This window comes from Scyliorhinus torazame, chromosome 21 (genome assembly GCF_047496885.1).
Source record: "Scyliorhinus torazame isolate Kashiwa2021f chromosome 21, sScyTor2.1, whole genome shotgun sequence".
Lineage (NCBI taxonomy): Eukaryota > Metazoa > Chordata > Chondrichthyes > Carcharhiniformes > Scyliorhinidae > Scyliorhinus > Scyliorhinus torazame.
In genome coordinates this window covers 129,749,874-129,764,091 of record NC_092727.1, presented here as the reverse complement: position 1 = coordinate 129,764,091, position 14,218 = coordinate 129,749,874, and the positions used below count along the sequence as shown (strand labels likewise).

The 14,218-nt window shown below is 46.9% G+C and overlaps 1 protein-coding gene across 50 annotated transcripts in view; it reads left to right on the top strand.

Moving 5' to 3' along the window:
* The window catches only part of odad4 (outer dynein arm docking complex subunit 4), a 112,868-nt gene that overhangs the window by 49,201 nt on the left and 49,449 nt on the right, over positions 1-14,218 (top strand). For 34 of the 50 annotated variants that reach the window (XM_072487601.1, XM_072487586.1, XM_072487602.1 and 31 more), the window contains 2 exons: positions 1,816-1,878; positions 4,565-4,639. The exons of 13 other annotated variants lie outside the window; for them this stretch is intronic. In XM_072487601.1, the coding sequence (XP_072343702.1) occupies positions 1,816-1,878; positions 4,565-4,639 (138 nt within the window). The remainder of the gene's footprint in view (positions 1-1,815; positions 1,879-4,564; positions 4,640-14,218) is intronic. 3 more of the 50 variants (XM_072487616.1, XM_072487625.1, XM_072487622.1) reach the window with 1 other exon arrangement.

Below are 14,218 nucleotides of genomic sequence, written 5' to 3'. Positions count from 1 at the left end.
GGTTAGGAAAGTTGTCAAAAATAGTTTGGAAACAAAAAGGAATTATGAAATGAAATTATTAAAGAATAAAACAGTAAATTGTGAAGTATTCCAGAGATACATAAATAACAAAAGGAGATTAAGATAGGGATAGTGTCAATAAGGGATACAGAAGATGAAATGGCAGCAATATTGAATACTGACATGATATTGGAAACATAAAATTTACAGTGCAGAAGGAGGCCATTTGGCCCATCGAGTCTGCACTGGCCTTTGGAACGAGCACCCCACTTAAGCCCATGCTTCCACACTATCCCCGTAACCCAGTAACCCCACCTAACCTTTTTGGACACGAAGGGCAATTTAGCATGGCCAATCCACCTAACCTGCACGTCTTTGGACTGTGGGAGGAAACCGGAGCACCCGGAAGAAACCCACGCAGACACTGGAAGAACGTGCAGACTCCGCACAGACAATGACCCAGCAGGGAATCAAACCTGGGACCTTGGCGCTGTGATGCGACAGTGCTAACCACTGTGCTACCGTGCCTCCCTCAAAAGAAAGATTCAAAAAGAATATCAAGGCACTTAAGCCAAATAGGAAGGAGAAAATTCATAATTTAGAAACAAATAGAGAGGATAAAATACTTTGGCCTTGGCCACAGAACGTTTACCAAGATTTGAAGGTGACATCAAATTGTGCAATACTGTAAACAAAATGGCAGGCGACATGAAGAAACTTTCAGAATACTTGTATAAATGCCAAGTGAATTTTAATATTGCTATGTGTGAGATGGTACATTTTGATAGGATGAATAATATAACTAACTATTCCTTGGAAGCCACAACTAGGAAAGATGAATAATGGGATCTAGGGAGACAAATTCATAAAGGATATAAAATCTGCTGGCTAATAAATGAAAACAAAACACTGGTGTTCATGTCTAGTTCATGTCACGAGGAGAGGGGGGGGGGAGGCTCTTCAGTGGGACCAGAAGATCTGGTGAGTGGGGAGGGCCAGAAAATCCCACTTAGTGGTTAAAATCCAATGAAGCATTCAATAGAAAGTTCATAGGGTAGATAAAGAGAAACTGTTACCTCTGTGGGTTGGATAGTCTAGGACTAGGGCGCAGGGTCTAAAACTTAGAGTCAAACCTTTCAGGAGTGAAATTTGTAAACACTTCTACACCCAAAGGCTGGTAAAAGCTTGGAACCCTTTTGCTCAAATGGCAATTGATGCTAGATTAATTGTTAATTCTAAACCTGAATTGGATAAAGTTTGTTAACCAAACGTATCAAGAGAAATGGGGCAACGGTGGGTTATGGACTTAGGTTGCAGATCAGCCATGATCTCATTGAACAATGGGACAAGCTCAAGGGGCTGGATAATCTCCTCCTGTTCTTGTGTTCTTTACTCAGGGAGTGGCAGCAATGTGGAAAGCACTAGACTAAGTGATAGAAACTAATAGGGCGGATGGATTTATGCAGAAACTCGTAAGCAACAGAGAAAGGAATAGAAGGATATGTTGACAGTGCGAGGGGAAGTAGAGGAAGAGAAGGCTTGTGTGCAACATAGAGCTACCTCCTGAAAACTGTAACTATGAACAGGGTTGGGTGTTGGTGAAGGAGGAGAAATTCGGTGCACAAAGGGGATTTGCAGGCACAGTTCAGTATGCGATTGGAAGATTTGCAGACAGGTGCAGCATAAACAATGGAATTGTCAATATTTCTTTTCAATGTGTTCCCTCATAAAGCTGATTCTCGATGAGAAGGCAGATTAGATGAAGTATAAGTTGTCTGAGTTGAATTTTACATTTTTCATTTTGAACCACAATAGGCCCCACAGTGGCTGGTGATGGCACCAAGCCTGAGAAACCTGAAGATATTTCCGAAACAGATGGTAGGTTCCTGTTGTAGCCAACATAGCGTGTTGTAAATGATACCTATGGAATTAAATCTTTGCCTGCATCTTCCCTTTTACTTTCCTGCCCTTCACCTCCAATTAGGTTATTTCCAGAAATCTGCTTCATATGGCTGTGCCTTTTCAAGTATTGGTATAATTTGTAGATCCAGCTATAAACTCTGGGTTTGTGGCCTCCATAAACTGGCATCACACTCCAGGGGCATATGTAGAACTGACAGACCTTGAGGTTTTGGGCACAGTAAGAAGTCTTACAACACCAGGTTAAAGTCCAACAGGTTTGTTTCGAATCACTAGCTTTCAGAGCGCTGCTCCTTCCTCAGGCGACCTGATCACTCACCTGAGCTGCGCTCTGAAAGGTATTGATTTGAAACAAACCTGTTGGGCTTTTACCTGATGTTGTCAGACTTCTTACTGTGGTTCAAGGAGACAGCTCACCACCACCTTCTCAAGGGTATACAGGGATGGACAATAAATACCAGCCATGCTCACATCTTGTGAGGAAGGAGCAGTGCTCCGAAAGCTAGTGATTCGAAACAAACCTGTTGGACTTTAACCTGGTGTGGTAAGACTTCTTACTGTGCTCACCCCAGTCCAACGCCGGCATCTCCACATCCTTCTAGGAATGTGGATTGTCCAGAAAGCAGCCTGGATTGGGATGGACTGGATCTGTATCTAATTGCTGTAAGTGGTAGCCAGAGCTAAACCACTGCCCCTTGAAGTCCCACCCTTCCACATTGTGTTATTACGGCTTTAACTGGCATAAAAGCAAAACTGGTGGTGTAAGGGAATTAATTTGTATGTTTTTGCAGAGGACATTTCTGTGTTTGGAAATGCAGCTAGAATATGGAGGAGCAGACATGTAAATACTCCTGATAACAACCCAGCACGGATGTACAAATGCATTTGCTAAAGTTCAAAAAGAGTTTTTTATTGTCCTTTTTTAGAAGCTGAAATCCTGGTTACCAAAGGATTCCTCTCCTTTTTCACGGTGAATGATCCGTCACTCAAGTCTCATCCTGAATGACGATCGCCACTGCTGCGTATTGTGCAATGATTGTGTTGCTGCCCATTCTATGATCTAAACAGCATGATTCCATTCAGCCTGCGCTCACACAGCTGGTAAATATATTCAGTATAAGGTTTGAGCAGCACTGCTCAGGATCCCAGCCTATTAGAAAATTCTAGTAAGCGAGAATATTATTCACATTTAGTTACCTGGAAACTTTGTCTGGCTTTGAAATTCTGATCAGTGCCCCCTGCAATCAAGTGAAAACTGGGTATGTGTGGGGAGATTCAGACCCTGTCCCAAACTACAGGGATCAGGGTCCGTGGAAGAAGGGTCCCACTCTCCAGCCACACATTCAGAGCATCATCACGCAGTCCCAATGAAGAGGAGAGACAACAAAAGGTGCAATTTAAACCTGAAACATCCAGTGGATATATGGAGTGTTTTTACAATGAACAATCCTCCCTGAAGATCATAGAACATTACAGCACAGTACAGGCCCTTCGGCCCTCAATGTTGCGCCAACCTGTGAAACCGGGATTGGATTTTTATGGTCTCTCCAGGACCTCACTGCCAATAACAGCAGCACGAAGCAAGTCAGTTTCTCCAAAGTTTTCTCACAGTTTTCCCAGAGTAATATGGTCAGAAAACTCTCCTTCTCCAGGTCCCATCCCACTCTTGGGGTGAAATTCTCAGTAATCGGCGCGATGTCCGCCGACCGGCCCCAAAAACGGCACAAATCAGTCCGGCATCGCGCCACCCCAAAGGTGCGGAATCCTCCGCATCTTGACCGACCGAGCCCTAACCTTGAGGGGCTAGGCCCGCGCCAGACTGATTTCCGCCCCGCCAGCTAGCGGGAAAGGCCTTTGGTGCCCCGCCAGCTGGCGCGCAAATGACATTGCTGGACGGCGCATGCGCGGGAGCGTCAGCGGCCGCTCACGGCATCCCCGCGCATGCGCAGTGGAGGGAGTCTCTTCCGCCTCCGCCATGGTGGAGACCGTGGCGAAGACGGAAGGAAAAGAGTGCCCCCATGGCACAGGCCCGCCCGCGGATCGGTGGGCCCCGATCACGGGCCAGGTCACCGTGGGGGCATCCCCCGGGGCCAGATCGCCCCGCGCCCCTCCCCAGGACCCCGGAGCCCGCCCGCGCCGCCTTGTCCCGCCGGTAAGAGAGGTGGTTTAATCCATGCCGGCAGGACAGGCATTCTAGCAGCGGGACTTCGGCCCATCCGGGCCGGAGAATCGCCGGGGGGGGGGGGGGGGGGCCAACCGGCACGGCGCGATTCCCGTCCCCACCGAATATCCGGTGCCGGAGAATTCGGCAACCGGCGGGGGTGGGATTCACGCCAGCCCCCGGCGATTCTCCAACCCGGTGGGGGTTCGTAGAATCTCGCCCTAGATGCACCCCATTAACTTAGTGGCAGGCAGGTGAATCAAACCTTCATTTCCATTCTCCCTCCCCATCACAAATCCCCATCTCTCTTCACCCGGGGTTTCTCCTCATGGCAGAATCTTGGTGTTATTCAATCCCATTTCCCAGTCCCATTGGCACTGAATCAGAACTGGAGAGCCTTGTTTTAAGGTTGATTGTAGATGTATAAACAGGTGGAAAGTAGTTTGTGCAGCTCAGCAGGATGTTGTGTAATTTTCTATTTAGATTCGCAATGCTCAACCTCGACTGATTCGGTTTGTGGGTTTCCAAGTAGTCACGTTTCTGAATCCTCTTTGCACGGTAAGTTCTCCAGATGCCAGTGTGTGTTGTTACAATTAGATTGCAGTTTGACGGTGTTGCATCCTCATCTGCTGTAATTTCATTCTCTGATTTTCTTTGCTAAGATTACTTCTGTACCTGAAGGTGTCCTCCATCCTCGCTGCCAATCAAATAGCCTTTTTCTTCATCTCCAATATTGTTTATCGGCAACAGCAACAACTTGCATTTAGATGGCACCCTTAACATACAAAATGTCCCACAGTGCCATGAAGAAACATTATCAAACAAAATTTGACACCTCGCCACATAAAGAAATATTAGACAGGTGGTAGTTGACCAGAAGCTTGATCGAAGATGCAGGTTAAAAAAATATTTAGAGCACCCAATTCATTTCTTTCCAATTAAGGGGCAATTTAGCGTGGCCAATCCACCTACCCTGCACAGTGGATTGGATAGGATTGGATTTGTTTATTGTCACGTGTACCAAGGTACAGTGAATCATTAATCTGAGCAGCTCAACAGATCATTAAGTACATGAAAAGAAAAATAAATAAAAGAAAATACATAATAGGGCAACACAACATATACAATGTAACTACATAAGCACCGGCATCGGGTGAAGCATACAGGGTGTAGTGTTAATGAGGTCAGTCCATAAGAGGGTCATTTAGGAGTCTGGTAACAGTGGGGAAGAAGCTGTTTTTGAGTCTGTTCGTGCGTGTTCTCAGACTTCTGTATCTCCTGCCCGATGGAAGAAGTTGGAAGAGTGAGTAAGCCGGGTGGGAGGGATCTTTGATTATGCTGCCTGCTTTCCCCAGGCAGCGGGAGATGTAGATGGAGTCAATGGATGGGAGGCAGGTTTGTGTGATGGACTGGGCGGTGTTCACGACTCTCTGAAGTTTCTTGCGGTCCTGGGCCGAGCAGTTGCCATACCAGGCTGTGATGCAGCCAGATAGGATGCTTTCTATGGTACATCTGTAAAAGTTGGTAAGAGTTAATGTGGACATGCCGAATTTCCTGAGGAAGTATAAGCGCTGTTGTGCTTTCTTGGTGGTAGCGTCGACGTGGGTGGACCAGGACAGATTTTTGGAGATGTGCACCCCTAGGAATTTGAAACTGCTAACCATCTCCACCTCGGCCCCATTGATGCTGACAGGGGTGTGTACAGTACTTTGCTTCCTGAAGTCAATGACCAGCTCTTTAGTTTTGCTGGCATTGAGGGAGAGATTGTTGTCGCTGCACCACTCCACTAGGCACAACATCTTTGGGGTGTGGGGGTGAGACTCACACAGACACGGGGGAAAATGTGCAAACTCCACACGGCCAGTGACCTGGGGCCATGAAGGTGTAGGTTTTAAGGGGCATCTTAAAGGGGAGAGCGAGGTAGAGATTTAGGGAGGGAATTCGGGAGTTTAGGGCCTGTGAAGCTGCAAGCACCCCACCAATGGTGGAGCAATAAAAACTGGGAATGTTCGACAGCCAGATTTGGAGGAGTGCACAGATCAGGGCTCTGTGGGGCTAGGGGAGATTTCAGAGATGGTCCTGGAGGGATTTGAAAGCAAAGATTACAGTTTTACAATCAATGTATTCCTGGAATGGAACCAGTGTAGGTCAGTGAGGAAAGAACATGATGGGTGAACAGGACGTGGAGCGAGCTTGGACATGGGCAGCAGAGATTTAGATGAGTCCATGTTTACAGAGGCTGCAAGATGGGACACAGCCAGCATGGAAAGGTGAATCTAGATGTTATGGAGATATGGCCGAGAGCTACAGCAGCAGAAGGGCTAAGACAGAGGTGGAGACAATTAAATAACAGTTATAATGGATTGAGGACTATTATCCTACATGGCTCAAACACTTGTTCAACTTATTGTAACCTTAATCACTACTGTCCATCCTTACAAAAGGGTCATGTTCCTGATCGCGATACCACACGATGTAGCTGGTCACATGCACACATCTGGATTACAGGTGAATGCCGTATCAGGTGGAGCAGTAATGTTTTCCATGTCCTCTTGTTCATGGGTGAAGAACAGCAGTGACGGAAGCTACAAAGGCAATAAGCTTGAATGACTTTGGTGGGGCATTTAGATTAATGGAGGGATGGGCTTCAATGAAATCATAGAATTTACAGTGCAGAAGGAGGCTATTCGGCCCATCGAGTCTGCACCAGCTCTTGGAAAGAGCATCCCACTTAAGCCCACACCTCCACCCTATCCAAGTTAACCAGTAACCCCACCTAACCTAAGGGCAATTTATCGTGGCCAATCCACCTAACCTGAACATCTTTGGACTGTGGAAGGAAACTGGAGCACCCGGAGGAAACCCACGCAGTCACAGGGAGAACGTACAGACTCCGCAAAGACAGTGACCCAAACCGGGAATCGAACCCGGGACCTTGGAGCTGTGAAGCAACTGTGCTAACCACTGTGCTACTGTGCTGCCCAAATAATTTAATAAAAGGAGTGGCTTTTATCTCAGAATCTTATTTCTGGACAAATGCACTTCAATGGACTTAGTGACCCTTTCTATTCCTTGATGGTTCCCATGATCTGTATATTGTGATAAAAGGACACGCAGAAAGTAGGGGAAATGCTCTGGCATCTGAAACAGAAAAGGCAGGTTCATAATCAGGTGGGTTCCTTCATCAGAATTTCCACAATACCGTAGAGGAATTCCTGGAGTGTATGCGGGATCGTTTTCTGGACCAATGCGTTGAGGAACCAATTAGAGAACAGGCCATCCGAGACTGGGTACTGTGTTATGAGAACAGAATCATTGGCAATCTAATTGTGCGAGACCCCTTGGGGATGAGCGACCATAATATGATAGAATTCTTCAACAAGATGGAGAGTGAAGTAGTTGCTTCTGAGACTTGGGTCCTGAATCTTAATAAAGGAAACTACAATGATATGAGGCACGAGTTGGCTTTGATTGATTGGGGAATGTTACTTAAAAGGGTTACAATGGATAGGCAATGGACGAACTGCAACAATTGTTTATTCCTGTCTGGCACAAAAGTAAAATGGGAAAGTTGACCAATCCATGGTTTACAAGGGGAATTGGAGATAGTATTCGACCCAAGGAAGAAGCATACAAATTGGCCAAGAAAAAAAACAGGTCTGAGGTTTGGGAGCAGTTTAGAATTCAGCAAATAAGGAGAAAAGGATTGATTAAGACGGGGAAAATAGAGTATGAGAGTAAGCTTGCAGGGAACATAAAAACTGACTGTAAAAGTTTATATAGATACGTGAAGAAAAAAAGATTTATGAAGACAATGCAGCTCCCTTACAGTCAGAAACGGGATTGTCTAATAGGGGACAAAGAAATGACTGAGCAACTAAATGCATACTTTGGGTGTGTCTTCACAAATAAGGACACAAATCAGATACCAGAAATGTTGGGGAACGCAAGGTTTAGTGAGAGGGAGGAACTGAAGGAGATCAATATCAGTAGAGAAATGGTGTTGGGGAAATTTGTGGATTGAATGCTGATGAATCCCCAGGGGCTGATAACCTACATCCCAGGGTACTGAAGAAAGTGGCTCTAGAAATAGTGGATGCATTGGTGGCCATCTTCCAGGATTCTATAGACTCGGGAACCGGCAGATTGGAGGGCGGCTAATGTAACTCCACTATTTAAAAAGGGAGGTAACAAGAAAGCAGGGAATTATAGACCGGTAAGCCTGGCATCAGTAGTGGGGAAAATTCTAGAATCCATTATCAAAGATTTTAGAGCAGAGCACTCAGAAAACAGTGTCAGGATCGGACAGAATCACAGGGATTTATGAAGGGGAAATCACGCTTCACAAATCCACTGAAAAATGAAATGAAATGAAAATCGCTTATTGTCACAAGTAGGCTTCAAATGAAGTTACTGTGAAAAGCCCCTAGTCGCCACCATCCGGCTCCTGTTCGGGGAGGCTGGTACGGGAATTCTTCAAGGATATAACTAGTAGAGTTGATGAGGGAGAGCCAGTGGATGTGGTATATTTGGGCTTTCAGAAGGTTTTTGACAAAGTCATGCATAAGAGATTAGTGTGTATAATTAAAGCGCATGGGATTTGGGATAGTGTATTGAGATGGATAGAAAACTGGTTGACAGACAGGAAACAAAGAGTAGGAATTAATGGGTCTTTTTCAAATTGGCAGGCAGTGACTAGTGGAGTACTGCAGGGCTCGGTGCTGGGACCCCAGCTATTCACAATATATATATTAATGATATAGATGAGGGAACAAAATGAAATATCTCCAGATCAGCACATAAGACCACATTGTGTACAGTTTTAATCTCCTTACTTAAGAAAGAATAGAATTGCAATTCAGAGATGGTTCACTCCACTGATTATGTTATGCAGGATGTTTGATTAGAGTTTAGAAAAAAGAAAGGTGATCTTATTGAAACAAGTAAAATCCTGAGGGATCTTGACTGGATGCTGAGAGAATGTTTCTCCTCGTAGAGGGGAGTCTAGGATTAGAGTAACCAGTTTAAAATTAGGGGTCTCCCATTGTTTTTCTGTTTGATTAGAGTTTAGAAAAAAGAAAGGTGATCTTATTGAAACAAGTAAAATCCTGAGGGATCTTGACTGGATGCTGAGAGAATGTTTCTCCTCGTAGAGGGGAGTCTAGGATTAGAGTAACCAGTTTAAAATTAGGGGTCTCCCATTGTTTTTCTCTCAAAGTGGTGATGGTCCTTGGAGTTCCCATCGGTGGAGGCTGGGTCATTAAGTATGTTGAAGGCTGAGTTTTAATCGACAAGGGAGTCCAGGGTAATGAATGGGGGAGGGGGGGAGGGGGGACGGACACATAAATGCGGAGTTCAGGCCATAATCAGATCAGCCATGATGATATCAAATGGAAGAGCAGGCTCGAGGGGTCGAATAGTCCACAGCTGCTCCTAATTCCTGTGTTATTGTGTTCTTGTTCTGGGTTGCTGGGGAGGATCATGTCATCCATCTCAGTGTTATTGGGGACGATACTCCCAAAATAGTGGTGTGTTGTTCATAGTAACTATGGAATCTTGAAAAGAAAATCAAACTTTTAACAATCTAAGAGAGCTCTCACTCGTACACACTTGATATAGAGAAAAAAAATTCTCAATCATGAAATATATTCAAAGATTCTCAAGTGGTCAATCTGTTGTAAAAACAAACATGTCTATTCATTAGGGGCAACACAGGGTTGCGGTGGTTAGCACTGCTGCCTCACGGTGCCAAGGACCCGGTTTCGATCCCGGCCCCGGGTCACTGTCCGTGTGGAGTTTGCACATTCTCCCCGCGTCTGTGTGGGTCTCAAACACCCCCACAACCCAAAGAGGTGCAGCGTAGGCGGATTGGCCATGCTAAGTTGCCCCTTAATTGGGACAGAAAATGAATTGGGTACTTTAAATTTTTTTTAAAATCTATTCAGTAAAGACATCAAAGATCCTTTAATAGCCTCTTAAAATTGTCAAATAAATGTAAACTCAGCCCCAGGGCTGAGAAAAATGGGGCGGGATTCTCCGACTCCGCGCCGGGTCAGAGAATCGCCGGGGGCTGGCGTGAATCCCGCCCCTGCCGGTTGCCGAATTCTCCGGCACCGGATATTCGGCGGGGGTGGGAATCGCGCCACGCCAATTGGCGGGCCCCTCCCCGGCGATTCTCCAGCCCGCGATGGGCCGAAGTCCCGCTGCTGGAATGCCTGCCCCGCCGGCAAGAATCAAACCACCTCTCTTACCGGCGGGACAAGGCAGCGCGGGCGGGCTCCGGGGTCCTGGGGGGGCGCGGGGCGACCTGGCCCCGGGGGGTGCCCCCACGGTGGCCTGGCCCGCGATTGGGGCCCACCGATCCGCGGGCGGGCCTGTGCCAGGGGGGAACTCTTTCCCTTCCACCTTCGCCATGGTCTCTACTATGGCGGAGGCGGAAGAGACCCCCTCCACTGCGCATGCGCGGGGATGGCGGGGCACCAAAGTACCCAATTCATTTTTTCCAATTAAGGGGCAATTTAGCGTGGCCAATCCACCTGTCCTGCACATGTTTAGGTTGTGGGGTTGAAACCCACGCAAACACTGGGAGAATGTGCAAACTCCACACAGTCATTGACATTGGGGGCGGTTGGAATGGGGGGTTGGGGGTGGGGCGGGTGGGGGGTTGGGATGCAGGTTTGGTGGGGGGGCTGAAATTGAACAAAGTTAGACCCCAGGCCAGAAGCATGGAGTGGAGTACCTCTGTCAGAAGCCCCATTCCAGCTGGGGTGCCCTCCCCTCAGAGCCCGGTGATCTCCCGCTCCCTTCAAACACTAAACATGATTATGATTTAAATATAGAAAGGATAGAGGGTACGAAGGAGATTTACTGGAATGATGCCAGTGGGGGGCAGTATTTTCCAGTCCTGCTAGCGGCAGGTATTGTGGGTGATTTTAATTTGCACATAGATTGGGCAAATCAAATTAGTAACAATACCGTAGAGCGGGGATTCCTGGGGTATACACAGAATCGTTTTCTGGATCAATGGGTTGAGGAACCAACTAGACAGCAGGCTACCCTAGACTGGGTATTGTGTAATCAGAAAGGAATAGTTGGCAATCCAGTTGTGCAAGGCCCCTTGGACTTCAGCGACCATAACATAATAGAACTCTTAACAAGGTGGAGAATGAAGATCCTCAATCTAAATAAAGGAAACTACGATGATGTAGTTGGCTTTGATCGATTGGGGAAAGTTACTCAAAGGGATGACAGTGGATAGGCAATGGCAAACATTCAAAAAGCAAAGGGTGAACTCCAACATTGTTCATTCCTGTCTGGCGCAAAAGTAAAAGGGAAACAGTGGCCAATCCATGGCTGACTAAGGAAATTAGAGACAGTATTAGATCCAAGGAGAGGCATACAAATTGGTCAAACAAAAAAACAGCAGAGCTGAGGATTGAGAGCAGTTTAGAATTCAGCAAAGGAGGTGTTATGGGCGAGGCGTTTTCAGAACCCCAAAATGTATCATGGAGTTCAACCAACCTCCCCCTTTAATGTATTTGTTGCTTTTCCGAGCACCCGGCTTGTTCTCCAGGTGTGGGATTACAATTATGGACACGTGGGTTTTTAAACACAAAACAATGTTTATTCCATGAACTCAACTTAACCCTTTTAAATAAACATTGGATCTCTTAACACCCCCTTACTTTAAAGATAACCCCGAAAATATTACAACACTAAATAATCCTTCAAGATCAAGAGGAAGGCTCGAGGGCAGGTAGAAGTAGAAAGAAGTTGAACCGTGACGTCACAGCCTGCAGGTAAGGGATTGGCTGGTGACTGGTAAGTAGTTTTTCTTTTATTTTCCCTCAGGTGTTATCGTGCGGGGCGCAGAGGTTGCTGAGTGAGTGCTTGCTGAGAAGGGGAGTGAATAACAGGTAAGCTCTTTCTTTCTTTTTCTTTTTTTATCTAGAGAGGATGGCAGGGAGGGTAGTGCAAAGTTCCTCCTGCAGAATGTTTGAGGTGAGGGACGCCATCAGTGTCCCTGCCGATTTCATCTGTGGGAAGTGCACCCATCTCCAGCTCCTCAGAAACCGCGTTCGGGAACTGGAGCTGGAGCTGGATGAACTTCGGATCATTCGGGAGGCAGAGGTGGTCATAGATAGAAGCTTCAGGGATGTAGTTACTCCGAAGAATAAAGATAGATGGGTGATGGTGAGAGGGGCTGGGAGGAAGCAGTCAGTACAGGGACCCCCTGTGGTCGTTCCCCTTAGTAACAAGTATACCGCTTTGGATACTGGTGGGGGGGGGGACTTACCAGGGGTAAGCCATGGGTTACAGGTCTCTGGCACAGAGTCTGACCCTGTTGCTCAGAAGGGCAGGGGGGAGAGGAGCAGAGCATTAGTCATTGGAGACTCCATAGTTAGGGGGATAGATAGGAGATTCTGTGGGAACAAGAGAGACTCGCGGTTGGTGTGTTGCCTCCCAGGTGCCAGGGTCCGTGATGTCTCGGATCGTGTTTTCGGGATCCTTAAGGGGGAGGGGGAGCAGCCCCAAGTCGTGGTCCACATAGGTACCAACGACATAGGTAGGAAAAGGGATAGGGATGTAAGGCAGGAATTCAGGGAGCTAGGGTGGAAACTTAGATCTAGGACAAACAGAGTTATTATCTCTGGGTTGTTACCCGTGCCAAGTGCTAGTGAGACGAGGAATAGGGAGAGAGAGGAGTTGAACACGTGGCTACAGGGATGGTGCAGGAGGGAGGGATTCAGATTTCTGGATAATTGGGGCTCATTCTGGGGTCGGTAGGACCTCTACAAACGGGATGGTCTACACCTGGACCAGAGGGGTACCAATATCCTGGGGGGGAAATTTGCTAATGGTCTTCGGGAGGGTTTAAACTAGTTCAGCAGGGGCTTGGGAACCTGAATTGTAGCTCCAGTATACAGGAGGTTGAGAGTAGTGAGGTCATGAGTAAGGTTTCAAAGTTGCAGGAGTGTACCGGCAGGCAGGTAGGTGGTTTAAAGTGTGTCTTCTTCAATGCCAGGAGCATCCGGAATAAGGTGGGTGAACTTGCGGCATGGGTTGGTACCTGGGACTTCGATGTTGTGGCCATTTCGGAGACATGGATAGAGCAGGGACAGGAATGGTTGTTGCAGGTGCCGGGGTTTAGATATTTCAGTAAGCTCAGGGAAGGTGGTAAAAGAGGGGGAGGGGTGGCATTGTTAGTCAAGGACAGTATTACAGTGGTAGAAAGGACGTTTGATGAGGACTCGTCTGCTGAGGTAGTATGGGCTGAGGTTAGAAACAGGAAAGGAGAGGTCACCCTGTTAGGGGTTTTCTATAGGCCTCCGAAAAGTTCCAGAGATGTAGAGGAAAGGATTGCAAAGATGATTCTGGATAGGAGCGAAAGCAACAGGGTAGTTGTTATGGGGGACTTTAACTTTCCAAATATTGACTGGAAACGCTATAGTTCGAGTACTTTAGATGGGTCCGTTTTTGTCCAATGTGTGCAGGAGGGTTTCCTGACACAGTATGTAGATAGGCCAACGAGAGGCGAGGCCATATTGGATTTGGTACTGGGTAATGAACCAGGATAGGTGTTAGATTTGGAGGTAGGTGAGCACTTTGGTGATAGTGACCACAATTCGATTACGTTTACTTTAGTGATGGAAAGGGATAGGTATATACCGCAGGGCAAGAGTTATATCTGGGGGAAAGGCAATTATGATGCGATGAGGCAAGACTTAGGATGCATTGGATGGAGAGGAAAACTGCAGGGGATGGGCACAATGGAAATGTGGAGTTTGTTCAAGGAACAGCTACTGCGTGTCCTTGATAAGTATGTACCTGTCAGGCAGGGAGGAAGTGGTCGAGCAAGGGAACCGTGGTTTACTAAAGCAGTCGAAACACTTGTCAAGAGGAAGAAGGAGGCTTATGTAAAGATGAGACATGAAGGTTCAGTTAGGGCGCTCGAGAGTTACAAGTTAGCGAGGGACCTAAAGAGAGAGCTAAGAAGAGCCAGGAGGGTACATGAGAAGTCTTTGGGAGGTAGGATCAAGGATAACCCTAAAGCTTTCTATCGATATGTCAGGAATAAAAGAATGACTAGGGTAAGAGTACTGTCAAGGACAGTAGCGGTAAGTTGTGCGCGGAGTC